General features: G+C 51.2%; 3 protein-coding genes across 3 annotated transcripts in view; 1 reads left to right on the top strand and 2 right to left on the bottom strand.

Annotated features, from left to right (window-relative positions):
* The window catches only part of WDR62 (WD repeat domain 62), a 42,578-nt gene extending 36,713 nt beyond the window's left edge, over nt 1-5,865 (bottom strand). The window contains exons 1-3 of the mRNA XM_045292717.1: nt 5,815-5,865; nt 5,355-5,446; nt 2,578-2,640 (exon numbers count right to left, since the gene is read on the bottom strand). Coding sequence (XP_045148652.1) covers nt 2,578-2,640; nt 5,355-5,446; nt 5,815-5,865 — 206 coding nt within the window. The remainder of the gene's footprint in view (nt 1-2,577; nt 2,641-5,354; nt 5,447-5,814) is intronic.
* A 414-nt stretch (nt 5,866-6,279) lies between these two features.
* On the bottom strand, nt 6,280-8,992 carry LOC101662723 (myosin regulatory light chain 12B-like). Its single transcript, XM_045292716.1, has 2 exons — nt 8,828-8,992; nt 6,280-6,810 (listed from the first exon to the last, which is right to left on the bottom strand). Exons 1-2 carry the CDS (start codon nt 8,990-8,992, stop codon nt 6,280-6,282), a joined length of 696 nt encoding a protein of 231 aa, XP_045148651.1.
* A 492-nt stretch (nt 8,993-9,484) lies between these two features.
* Nucleotides 9,485-13,091, top strand: part of CLIP3 (CAP-Gly domain containing linker protein 3) — a 30,686-nt gene continuing 27,079 nt past the window's right edge. Inside the window, exon 1 of the mRNA XM_045292779.1 lies at nt 9,485-9,562. The gene's annotated coding sequence lies outside the window, so the exon portion shown is untranslated. The remainder of the gene's footprint in view (nt 9,563-13,091) is intronic.

Below are 13,091 nucleotides of genomic sequence, written 5' to 3'. Positions count from 1 at the left end.
GCAGGACCGCAGGCCCTCTTGGCTAGTTGGCACGGTTTCTGGCAGCAAGTCACCCTTCAGACACTGGGGCATTTCTCGCTCCCCACTCTTTGAATGCTGTTCCTGAACGCTCTCCCCGCTTCCTCTCCCGAGGGAGTAAACTAGAATGCTGGACACTCCCAGTGAGTCACTGACGCTCTAGAATGTTTGTCATCAGGTGAACGTCCCAGGGCTGCCCCTTGCTCTTCCCTGCAGTGGGTAGGGGGAGCTGCCTACACCCCACCCTCTCGGCCCTCCTTCCCCCAATGTTAACTGGGAGGCAATGTGCCAGAGAGGGTGCTTCCTCCCTGCCCTGTGGCTCTCCAGGTGTGGTTGGTTACCTGGGGGGTTTTGCTGGATGTTCTGTGTTTGGGGGTAAAGGGGTATGAAGTGTGTAACTTATTCTCAAGGAGTTAGGAAGAAGATTAATATTTAAAGATGAGAAGGCATATGTGGTCAAATACATTTGGGAAACGTGGGTGAAAAGTACATAGGTGTCATTTGTACTATTCTTATACATTTGAAATCATTTCAATATAAAAAACGTTTTTTAAATGACCATGCTCAAGCCTCACCCCAGGACCAACTGACTCAACCTTTTCTGGCAGTGAGGCCAAAGGGTCAGGTGACTGACATGGAGGCGGGGTGGAAACCCCCTCTTGGGCCCAGGGAGGCTACCTCCACGCCATCCGCCTCAGAGGTCAGGGTTAGTCGACCCACAGCCTGCAGGGATCACCAGGGAGGCCACAGGGACAAGAGGGCCTCTGACAAATGCCACTGAGCGCCAGCCCATCGCTGCCACGGGGGTTTGCAGGTCCCAGCGGCGGGGTCTCTCATTTTTCCAAAGTAAGAGTGGCATCGAGATCTGTGTGTGTGTGTGTGTGTGTGTGTGTGTGTGTGTGTGTGTGTGTGAGTGTGTGTAAGGGGGGTTTGAGGGGGGGGTTTCACAATTTTAGACTAGTTCCCACCTTTAAAACACACTGTGCTGGTCAAACCACAAGCGTGTGGGCCTCTAGTTTGCACTCGGGTCCAGGGCATTCTCATCACAGGAGGGAGCTATTGCACGTCGGAAGAGGCCAAGGCAAGGGCGAAGGGTCTTGGCTGGTTTCACCGTTAATAAATGCTTGGGATGGGACTAGAAACCGGCTCGGCCTTCACACCAGGGCTGGACTTCACAGGAGCCAAGGGCCTGGGAGCCCCTTGTAAGAGGGCCTCTGGACCCTTCCTGTGACATCTTGGCAACCATGAAATCCCACGCCCTCTCTGTCCGCCTGGAGAACAGGGATTGTGGGGGCTGGACCTGAGTTACGCCAAGGAGAGGGAGTGCCTCCTAAGGTTGGATGGTCAGCAAACTCTCGGGACCACACCCCAGATGACCCAGTGACTGATCCATGCCAAGGCAGAATCCCAGCCAAGGGCCTTCCCCAGTCACCTGGGAGACTCTGAGAAGGGTTCTGGACTGGGCAACAGAGGCTGGCTCCACAGTTGTCCCTGACCCTCCAGCAAATGCAGGGCAGCTGGCCTGGTCCCCACCAACTTCTTGCCTCCTTACTGTTCCTCTGTTCTGTACTCTTTACCAAAAGGCAAGTAGCTGCAGCTCGCCTTAAAAAAAACCTTATGCTCCTTCATTTAGGAAACAGGAAGTGCCATCAGGATGCTGTACATTGCTCGAAAGATGGGGGTCACAGAAGTCCCCCGCCCTCAAAGAGCTCATACTGGAAGAGGGTGACAGGCTAAATGCCATCCACTAGGAAGAACAGCACAGCAGAAAGAACCAGCTTCGGAAGCGGGAGCTGTGGGGCATGGAGAGCACATTGCTGGGCCGGACCTGCCCGCCCTCTAGGGGCTTGGCTTTGAACTCTGTGCTAGCCAACTTCCTCTGCAGCCCTAAGGTCCAAGGGTGACCAGCCTCATCCCTGGGTCCCGCTCTATCGCAAGAACACAAATCCTCGGCTGGTCCTTAAGCCACTCAAAGTCCTGAACCACCACAGGGCCTTTGCCCTTCCTGTGCCCCACCTGCCTAAGGATCTGACGGAACCTGGGCCCGACAGGGCTTTCCACTCACCCTCGGCCCACAGAGCTGCCCTGACACAACTCCATCATTTCCTCCACAGCTAGCAACCTGCCTACTGGTTTGCCATCCGCCTCCCCCTCTAAGCTGTCAGGTTTTTTTGTTTTGTTTTTTTTTACATTTTATTAGGGGCTCATACAACTGTTATCCCAATCCATACACACATCAATTGTGTAAAGCGCATTTGTACATCGTTTCTCAAATCATTTTCTCTCCATTTAAATCCCCGACATTAGGTCCTCATTTTTCCCCTCCCTCCCCGCTCCCCCCTAAGCTGTCAGTTTTATGAAAGCCGGGACTCTGGTCCCCTGCATCCACTGTGTGCCACCCAAAGGAGGACCTGACACAAAACAGGCCCTGGGAAACATCGCTGAACGGATTGGGTGAGTTGCGTGATGAGCCATAAACCCAGAACCCTCCAGGCTGTGGGGAAGGGGGTGTATGGGGTCCCTGGCCCACCCTTATCCCATGCCCAGGCCCCAGCCTACCTGGCAGTATTAAAGATATGCTGCTGCTTGTTCTCCTTGGGGTCCAAAATCACCACCACACAGCTGCCAAGAAAGAGGAAAGTGAGCCCAAACTCGGGGCGGGGCAGCACGGGGAGGTCAAGGGAGGATTCTGGTCCCTGCAGCAGAGCCCACACACAGAAGCTCCCTCCAACACAAGCTTCTCTCTCCCTCTCTTCCAGAGTGCGCACACTAAAGATTCTAGGGCACCGATCAATAGGATTATATGCTTTTTTTATATATTAAAAGATCATTTTATTTGGGTTCTTATAGCTCTTGTAACAATCCATACATCAATTGTATAGACCATATTTGTACTTATGTTGCCATCTTTATTTTCTAAACATTTACTTTCTATTGAGCCCTGAGCAGTTCCTCTTTCCACCACCACCCACATCCTCAAGACCCCTTCATCAACTATAAATTACTATTATTTTCACCCCTTACACCAACCAGTCTCCCTTCCCCCATGGTTTCTGTAGTTTGTCCCCCTGGGGTTGTGGAGGTTATGCGTTGATCATTATGATCGGTTCACCTTTCCTCCCCTACTCTCCTCACCTTCCCCTTACCCTCCTGGTAGTGCCACTCCCACTCCTGTTCCTGGATTCCATTTGTCTCGAGCTCTTATCTCTTATCTGTACGTGTGCACCGGCTCCAGTCTAACCCACAGTGGAAGGCAGGACCGGGACATGATAGTGGGGGGCGAGGAAGCCTCAAAGAACCAGAGGAATATTGTGTGTTTCATCAGGGCTGTACTGCACCCTGGTTGATTCATTCCCCCTTCCTTATGACCCTTCTGTGAGGGGATGTCCCATTGTCTACAGATGATTTGGGTCTCTGCTCTGACCCCCTCATTCTCAATAAATGTTTTTGTTTGTATGTTTGTTTTGGGTCTCCTGATGCCTGTTACCCGATCCCGTTGAATGATAATATTCTGAAGGAGAATCCAATACACCCACTCCTCACACAACCATCTTGTTACCTGACGTTTTGCATGTATGACAATAGCAGAGAATCCACTCACTACCTGACAACTCTGTACCTTCGTCTGGGTTTCTTCCCCGCATCCAAATCCCGGCCGACTGTCAGTCAGGCCCAGGCGAAGGCCTCTTGCCGCCCCACCCACCCACCTGCCGGAGCCACAGGAGCAGCTCATCTTGTGAAAGAAGGACTGAGAAGCGGACAGAGGGGATCAGGAGGAGGCGGGGGCAGGGGAGGCGGCTGCTGCTCCTCCCCTCTACTAAAAAAACTGCCTGGACCGACCAAGTCCCACAGCGGAAAGAGTCCTGGGGGGAAATCGGGGCCTGGGGGCTGCAGCAGAAGCCAGCCTCACCAATGACATTAACTTCTGGCCTCCCCCGAGGTCACCAACTGGGCCTCTGGTGCAGCTGCCAGGCCCCAGGTCCACTTAAGTGCCAACCTAGCAACAGAGCCTTATGACCCAGGGCCAAACGCGGCCGGGAGCAGAGCAGGTCTGAGGGCCCAGGCACCTCCGTGCCTTCTTCCTCCTCACGACGACCTAACCATGTCACCCATGAGGAGTGGGTGTGCTTCTTTGTGGTCACTAGTCTACTGGGCCCTGGGTTAATAAACTTATGTTCTTAAATCTTCACAACTGCCAGGTGAGGCTGGACTCCAGGCCATTTTAGAGAGGAAGGAACTGAAGGTCCGGAGAGGAAGTGCTCTGGCCAGGGTCACTCAGCAGGTCAGAGCAGGGATGTGAATCCTCCACACCTATCAGGGTCAGAAACCCACATTCTTGTCCTCTATGCTGGACTGCTCCCAGACACTCCCAGACTGAGTTAGTTAATTGTGCCAATCTGGCCGATAATCAGGTGTGGGGCTAATTGAAAGGTGGAGGGATAAAGGGGTGGTGAGCCTCGCCTTTCTAGTTCTCAGGTTTCTTGCTTTGTGATGGTCGCACCAGGGTGCAGCTGCCTTAGCAGTTCCCTGCTTCAACTTGCAAGATTGACTTCCTACAAGACATCCCCAAGGAGAAGCCACATGGACCTATCCCGATGCAGCCCTGGGTGCTGGAGCAGCAGTGTGGAGACCCCTGCTAGTGCTGAGATGCTTATTCGTTCACTGACTCAGCTTTCCTCCTGCAGTCGGCATCATTGCCTCTGTTTTGTGAGGTGGAGGACTTTGTGGACTGGTGTTGGGTTAATGTTGGACTGGTGGGCATGGGCAGCATTGGGTTGGGATGTTTTTGTGATGCACTTTCTTTACATAAAACTATCTTATACATGAGTTGCTGTGGATTTGTTTCTCTAAAGTACCTAGACTAATACACAGACAGACACTGGTCAATGAGAATGGCTATGGGCCAGCAAGGAGCCCCTTCAGCGAATGCCAGGCTAACACAGCATGCCAGGCAGACGTGCTGTAGGGGCGTCTTCCTTCTTGCAACCACCACGATAGGGCTTCACCAGCTTCGCTTACAGAGACAGCGGCATGTGTGGCAGGGATGAGACCTGGATTCAGGCTCCCAGACACCACAGCTTGGGTCTAAACCACCTGTCTCTCCCCGAACCACTGCGCTCTCCCACCTGCAGTCACCATTAAGGACTTCCTAGCCCACCGTATGTGCCAGGTACTGTTCCAGACACTGATGGGCCTGGGGGCTTCTCTCCACAGCCCTCAGACGTGGGCAGCAGTATCCACATGCTGCAGACAGGGAAGACGGTGCCCAGAGAGATTAGCCCTGAGTCCACATTCCCCAGCAGTTACTAGAGGGGGAGGGGCACCCATTTGCTCACCCTGCCAGGTAGGCCACATGGCCAGTGCCAGGGTCACAGGTTAAGCCGCTGCTGTTCTGGGCCGTGATGCCGAGCACCTTCTCGAGTGACACCTGTGGAGAAAAGGCCAAGTCAGAAGCATTCGGTCCCAGCAGGTCAGTTCCCCGGGTTCAACACAGTCTGGCCGAGCTTCAGGAGTCATGCTACCAGGAACAAGTGTTGGTTCCTCCGAATTCCTTTGACAACAACACATCAACACAGAGTGGGAAGACAGACCAAATCCCTGTTTTCCGGAAGCTTCTATTCTGATAGGGTCGAGTGGAAGACAGAAAGTAAAGAAGACAAATGTGTAAAATACAGGTCAGGTGACGAGAGGAGCATGTAGCAATGGTGTGGGGCATGGCGTCTGATCTCCTCTGGCTTCACGAGTGGGCCGGAGAATCGCCGCTCTTGGCAGCCCAAGGCCAAGTCCCGAGCACACTGTGGAGGGGCAGTTGGCGTCAGAATTGGGGGAAAGGTTGGCAGTTGCCATGTGCCCTACTCTTCAACCTTTTTACCAATTCTGACAATAAGTGTCCCTCCCTCCCCACTATGGCATTCTTCTGTGAAGAAGTCCCGCCATCTTTGCCTCTAAGGAACATTGTGGCCGTACTTCTTCCATGATAGATTTGGGTTTTTGGCAGTCCATGGCACTTTTTTTTTTTCACGTTTGTTGATTTTTATTCATAATCTCTTTTTCAATACAATTTACAATCTTGTCCCCACTCCCAGACTCAATATACAGGTGCTAAGTGGCAGAGAGGCCTGGAATAAATACATCCCCAAACCGGTAGAGCTGTGGAGCTAAGTGCATGCAACAGCTTCTATGAGAGCGGGATGCTGGGGAAGGTGTCGTGGAAATCGAAGAGGAAGACAAGGTAAATGGAAGGTTTGAGCACAAGTTCGTTCATTCATCCTTGTCTTTTGCTCCGTGTTTAAGGATGCGCGTGAACTCGATGTAATTGAAGTTCCCCTTTTTGTCAATGGGTGCTTCTCTGTACAGCTCCTCCACTTCCTCATCCGTGAAGCGATCTCCCATGGTCGTCAGCAGCTCTCTCAGGTAATCTTCCTGAATGGTGCCTGTTGCTTCTTCATCGAAGCAGGCAAAAGCATTTCTGATGACATCATCCGGATCGGTCCCGTTCAGCTTCTCCCCAAACATCGTAAGGAACATGGTGAAATTGATGGGGCCTGGAGCCTCGTTCATCATGGCGTCCAGGTATGCGTCAGTTGGATTCTTCCCAAGAGAGGCAAGCATATCATGCAGATCCTCCTTGTCGATGAAGCCATCTCGATTCTGGTCGATCATGTTGAAGGCCTCTTTGAACTCCTGAATCTGTGACTGGTCAAACATGGCAAACACATTGGATGTTGCGCGCTGAGGGCGCTTCTTGGTGGTCTTGGTCTTTGCCTTTTTGCTCGACGTGGCGGCTGTTTGGGTAGTTCAATGCCAGACACGAGATGGGGAAGCCCGGAGCGGAGCGAGCAGCGACGGTGGCAGGTTGGGTCCGGGCGCCCCATGGTACTTTCAATAGTCTTCACCAGCACCATTAATTTGAACACATGGATTCTTCTTCGGTCTTCCTTATTCAGTGTCCAACTTTCACATGCATATGAGGTCATTGAAAATCCCATGGCTTGGGTCAGGAGCACCTTAGTCCTCAAAGTAACCTCCCTGCTTTTCAACACGCTAAAGAGGTCTTCTGCAGCAGATTTACCCAATGCAACACGTCCTTTGGTTTCTTGACTGCTGCGCCCATGAGCACTGATTGTGGAAGCGAGATTAAATAATACCACCAGGGCTTAAGGACTGCTAAAATACATAAAGCTGTATTAACTGACCCATTGCTCCCTCAATTCAGTCACTATCATTATTCCATCCTCAATTGAAAAAGCAGCTAGAGGGGTAAGTAACTCTAGCCTCGAGGGAGACAAACCAGGCAGCCTGGCAGCACGCCCCCTCCCCTGCCCCCATTGCTGGACGGATTGGTCACTTTAGAGACTGGGTCATTTTTAGATGCCATCTTTTGCAAGCCAGAGAGACTCCGTGTACCCAGACAAGAAAAATAGTTGAACCTCTATGATTTCAAAATACACAATAACAGCAGCAGCAGACAGGGATGCTAATAGAGTAACTGCCATGTGCCAGGCCCTGCGAGCTCATCGAATCCTTGCAAAGGCCCTAGGAGAGAGGGTGCACAGCATGATCCTAGCTGTGCACAGGCAGAAATGCAGGAAGCGAGAAGTGCAGAACTTGACGGGCAGGACAAACTTAAGAGTGCAAGCCCAGGCAGTCTGGGGCTGGCGGTCTGCTCTCACCAGTCCCCTACATGTCCAGGCAGGTAGTGTAAGGGCTCACAAGGCATTTTCAGGAACTCCCGAGAGAGCAGTCTCTGGAGAATGACGTCACGCTTGGGAAAGTAGAGGGGTAGTGAAGAGGACGACCTTGAAAGACAGATGGACACAGCGGCTGCCACAATGGACTCAAGCAGAACAACTGTGAGGCTGGCCTAGGACCAAACAGTGTTTCGTGCTGTTGAACTCGAACTGACTCGATGGTACCTAACAACAACTATAACACAGCAACAACATGATAAGTGCGGTGAAGAGCAAGGGGATGGATGGGAGATTAAGGAGGCTGTCTGCTTTAGATAGGAGATGGCCTCTTAGGAGAGGGACAGTCAGGCTGATCCTGGAGGAACAAAAACAAACCAGTCAAGTGGACTGTGGCAAAAAGCCCAGGCAGAGGATTCCCCCAACACAAAGGCCAGGAAGCAAGGAGGTGCTTAGAGCCTCAGGGAAACAAAGAAGATTGGCAGAGTGGCAGAGCCTTGGTGACAGCCAGGTGCAACAACCAGCCACTGTTCCAGGCTCTGTGGGCACCAGTGAGGTGGGGCTACTACATTCAGCAGTCTAGATTCCATACAGCAGGAAGCTGCTTATAGGAACCTTGAACAATTCATACACAATTGTAATTTCGTGTCATGGACAGCCTCCCCACAATGTAACATCATGCACCCATCACTTTCTCCCCGTGCTTCCTGTTTGCACCCAACCCGTGGTGGGTTTGAACGCCAACTCCTGGTTGGCAGCCCAAGGCTTAACCAGCTGCGCCACCAGTGCTCCTAAACTATGGCTCCTAAGGATTCAGCAGGGTGAGGCCCACAACAGTGCAAAGGGAGAAAGGTCTAAAGGTGAGTGCGTTGCGCTGGAGGGAAAAAAGACTCTGCGAAGGCCCCAAGGAGTAGGGGTGGGCTCTGGGGTTGAGGTGGGCCACGAATGACGAGCAAGCTTCCAAAAGGAAAGTGGGCGGGACCTGGGAAACAAGGCGGGGCCAGGAAGCAGCTGGAGGGCAGGAGCCCGGGACTGCTAGGCGAGACCGAAGGTCTGAGGGCAGGGCCCGGGAGACCCCGGGGAGCCTGGAACTGGGGTGCGGAGGGCGGTTAGCTTCTCACCCGGCTCTGTACCGTGTCCTCCGGCGCCCCGGTGAGCCGCGTCCGCCGCCGAAGGCAGAGCGCTGGGGCCGGGGGCGGAGAGGACTGGCCCCTTCGCGCCGGAATCCCCGCCGTGGCAGATGACAGTTTCTCGGCCGCGTAGCCTCCGGGGCCCAAGGCCGCCATTGTCGCACCGGGACCGGGCGCCGGTTGCGCCCCTCAACTGCCGCAGTCGCCGCCGCTACCCACTCGAACAGCAAACGGCCGCGGGAAACCCGGCGCCTCCACTCATTGGATACAGCGGGCCGCCGGGCTGGCCAATCGCAGGGCTGCCCGGGCGCACCTCTGACCAATGAGGGATAAGGGGCGGGGTGGAGTCTCCTGGAAGGTGGGGCCTCCGCTGAGGTTACAGCCTCAGTGCCTGCGTCCTTCGTGCGCAGGTCTGGGGTGCTTTTCCTCGTTTGTGTCTTTATCTTTGTAATTTACGAGGGAAGGCCATAACCTTCGTCATCACGCTTTGGGCAGCCGCCCTGACCGCCCCACCGCCGCGGGGCAGCCGGCCGGATGTAAGTGGCTGGAAGAACCGGAAGAGACGGACAAGGCATTTGGTTGGCGCAAGCGCAGAAGTGCCATGCTCCCTGTGCGCCCACACGTGATGCCAGTCAGGACCCGGAGGAGGCCGCTTTGCACCGAGATCATTGATTTTCCTCAGCGTTCTCCTCGTCACGGACTGCGGGGGGACGTGCGGGGCGCCTGGTACGCAGGCATCCTCTCCCCTATCCCCGCACGTAAGGAGGCCCAGGGCGGATCCGGGGACCCGAGGGAAGACTCAAGTGTGACCCTTAACCCCAGCCGGGCCGCAGGGCCCAAGTACTGCCTGGCTCCGAACGACTAGGGCGTGGAAAGTGCTTCCGCTAGTGGGCGCTAGTGCGCGGTGAAGCTCGCCGAGGGGCGTGGCCCCGGGGGCGGGGCTGAAGTTAAGCACCGCCAGGTGATGCACCTGGAGCCCTTAGCGAGTGCCTAGCAAAAGTAGCGGTTAACGAAGTGAGGAGAAGGTGTTCCTTATAGCCAGTACCGCACATGCGGAAGTGCAGGTGCGTGGAAATGCCGCGGTAGACAACCAAGTCCAGATAATGAAGGGGGCGAGCGCCCTGGGTACGTAAGGAACTGAGTGTGGACCAGGCTCTGTTAAAGCCCGCAGGCATCTGAAACAAGCCATCCAAAACTGAGCTCCTAATCCTGTCTCCTCGAACCCTTCCAGAGCTTTCTCCATCTCAGTTAATCGCTTATTCTATCCTTCCAGATGCTCAGAGTAGAAACCTTTTTTTTTTAAACAGCAATTCTGTTTATTTTCATTATTGGCTATGACCTCCAAAACAATGCTGAAATGTGGGGATGGCGGGCATTGTTGTCCTGTTCTGGACAACATAGGTAAAGCTTTTAACATTTAATGATTGAAAATAACATTTGTTGTGGGTTGTTTATAGATACTCCTTATCTATAAGGTTAAAAAAGTTCCCTTTCATCCTGGGTTTGTTTGTTTGTCTTCCCCCATTGGTGCTAATGTTTATCAAATACTTCTGCATGAACTAGCACTGTCATTTTATTCTTTTTTTTATCAATTTATTGGGGCTCATACAATTCATCACAATACATAGATCAATTGTATAAAGCACATCTATACATTTGTTGCCCTCATTTCCAAAATTTGCTTTCCTTTTGGGTTCCCGGAATCAGCTCATTTTCCTTTTTTCCCCTCCCCCTCCCTTCTTCCTCCCCTCTCCCCCATGCACCCTTGATAATTTATAAATTATTATTGTATCTTATATTACACTGCCCGGCATCTCCCTTCACCCACCCCTCTGCTGCCCTTCCCCCAGAGGGGAGGTTATATGTAGCTCCCTGTGATCAATTCCCCCTTTCTACACCCTCTTTCCCTCCTGGTATCGCCACTGTCACCCCTGGTCCTGAGAGGTTCATCTGTCCTAGATTCCCTGCGTTTCCAATTCCCATCTGTACCACTGTGCATCATCTGGTCTAACCAGGTCTGCAAGGCAGAATTGGGGTCCTGGTAGTTGGGGGTAGAAACCTTTTTTTAAAAATCATTTTATTAGGGGCTCATATAACTTAGCACAATCCATGTATACATCAATTGTGTAAAGCACATTACATTCATTGCCCTCATCATTCACAAAACATCGGCTCTCCGGATTAGAAACCTTACGACTTATCTTTACCTCTTCTCTTTCCTCACAGAGAAGAGAAATTTAAAATAAAACTTAGAAAATAAAATTGAGCTGCAATAACAAATTGTCCCCAAATCTCAGAGGCTTACCACAACAAACGTTGATTTTTCACTCACACTTTACAGATCATTTGTGGCTCTACTGTCCACTGATGGGCGATGGAGGCTGAAGGAGCCACCCCTTCTGAGAATGTGGCTAGTCTGAGAAGAAAAGGCAGGGGACGGTGGCAGTAGGTTCTAGGAAATTTGACGTTCAGAAGTGACGCAGGTCACCTTCGCTCAACTTCATTTCACTTCATAGGGGGAAGGGTAGGATATTTCAAAAATAATACACTACCATCGGCTGATTTTTTTTCTTCATTAAAACAAATACAGTGGTTGGCAGACCAGCACTGGCATGGTGGCTTCACCGTCATCCAGGATGAGGTTCTGTCTGTCTATCTTCTGCTCCGTCCTTAGCATGCAGCTTCCACAAGTCAGCACCTTGTAGTCTTCATACCCACATTTCAAGGAGAAAGAAGGCAGAGCAAAATGGGCACACCTCCAAACCCAGTCCTCTTTACCAAGCCTTCCCCACGCAGTGGCTTCTTTAAATTTTGAAGGAGCCCTGGTGGCATCCTGGGTGCTGAGTTTGGCTCCTAACTGCAAGGTCAGCAGTTTGAAACTGCCAGCCCCTACAAGGTAGAAAGACGAGGCTTTTTACTTGTGAAGATGAAGGGTTTTCGGACCCACAGGGGCAGTTCTACTCTATCCTATAAGGGGCCTATGAGTCGAACTTGACTCAATAACTGAGTTGTGCAGAAATTTAGAGTTGTTCTCCTATACTGGTAGTGGGACCGTAAAACTGGTTGTCCACTGTGGAAAGTGGCATGACGCTTCCTCAAACAATTGGGAATAGAAGTACCATATGACCCAACAATCATGCTACTTGGTCTATATCCTACAGAAATAAGGAGCACAACACAAATGGTTGTATCCACACCCCTGTTGTTGTAACACTATTCACAACAGCAAGCTGGAAACAACCACCAGTGGGAGAATGGGAAAATACACTTTGGTGTACACACACGGTGGAATACTACACGGCGCTAAAGAATAGGAAATGGAGACACCTCGTGACATGGATGGATTTGGAGGACAGTTTGCTGAGTGAAATTCGTCAATCACAAAAGGACAAATTTTATGAGACTAATGATATCAAAAAATTTTTTTAAGGTTTTCATACAATAAGAAACCAACTGTTGGTTACCAGAGGGTTGGGGGTGGGCGGGCAAGTGTGAACCTAGGTGGAAGGAAGACAATATCTTAAGATGAGAAACAAAGGGAGGGTGCGAATTAAGACAAGGCAGGAGGAGGATTGATAGGTTGTTTTGATTGTTGAATGCAAAAATGATCTGATCTGTCAACTCACACCTAATTTACAATAAAAAAATGAGTGAAAAGCTTTATTTTTCAACTTAATAAGAAATTTTCACTCCTGTTATTAAGGAAGAAGTTAAGAACTAGCAGTGTATGCCACTTCATGTTAGACTGCTAATCGCAAGGTCAGCAGTTCAAAACCACTAGCTCTTCCGTGGGAGAAAGATGAAGCTTTCTATTCTTGTAAAGTGTTAGCAGTGGTTCTCAACCTTTCTAATGCCGTGACCCTTTAACACAGTTCCTCATGTTGTTGTGACCCCCAACCATAAAATTATTTTCGTTGCTACTTCATAACTAATTTTGCTATTGTTATGAATCGGTGACCCCTGTGAAAGGGTCATTCAACCCCCAAAGGGGTCAAGACCCACAGGTTGAGAACCTCTGTGTTACAGTCTCAGAAACGCACACGGTTTCTCCCCTACCCTATAGGGTCACTATGAGTCAGCATTGACTTGATGGCAGTTTGTTTGGTTTGGGTTAGAATTTGAACCAGACTAAAATATTCTACAAAAGGGAGGAAACTAGCTGCCAACCTCAGGTGGGTCTTTAAACGAGGTTTAAATCAAAACTAAGCCAGTTGAATTGTTTTGTTTTTTTTGTTTTGTTTTTTAACATTACCAG

The sequence above is a fragment of the Echinops telfairi genome, unplaced genomic scaffold, assembly GCF_000313985.2.
Source record: "Echinops telfairi isolate 266 unplaced genomic scaffold, ASM31398v2 ScPeMD7_655;HRSCAF=1070, whole genome shotgun sequence".
Classification (NCBI taxonomy): domain Eukaryota; kingdom Metazoa; phylum Chordata; class Mammalia; order Afrosoricida; family Tenrecidae; genus Echinops; species Echinops telfairi.
The sequence above is the reverse complement of the archived record's forward strand: the minus strand, read 5'-3'. Positions and strand labels throughout refer to the sequence as shown.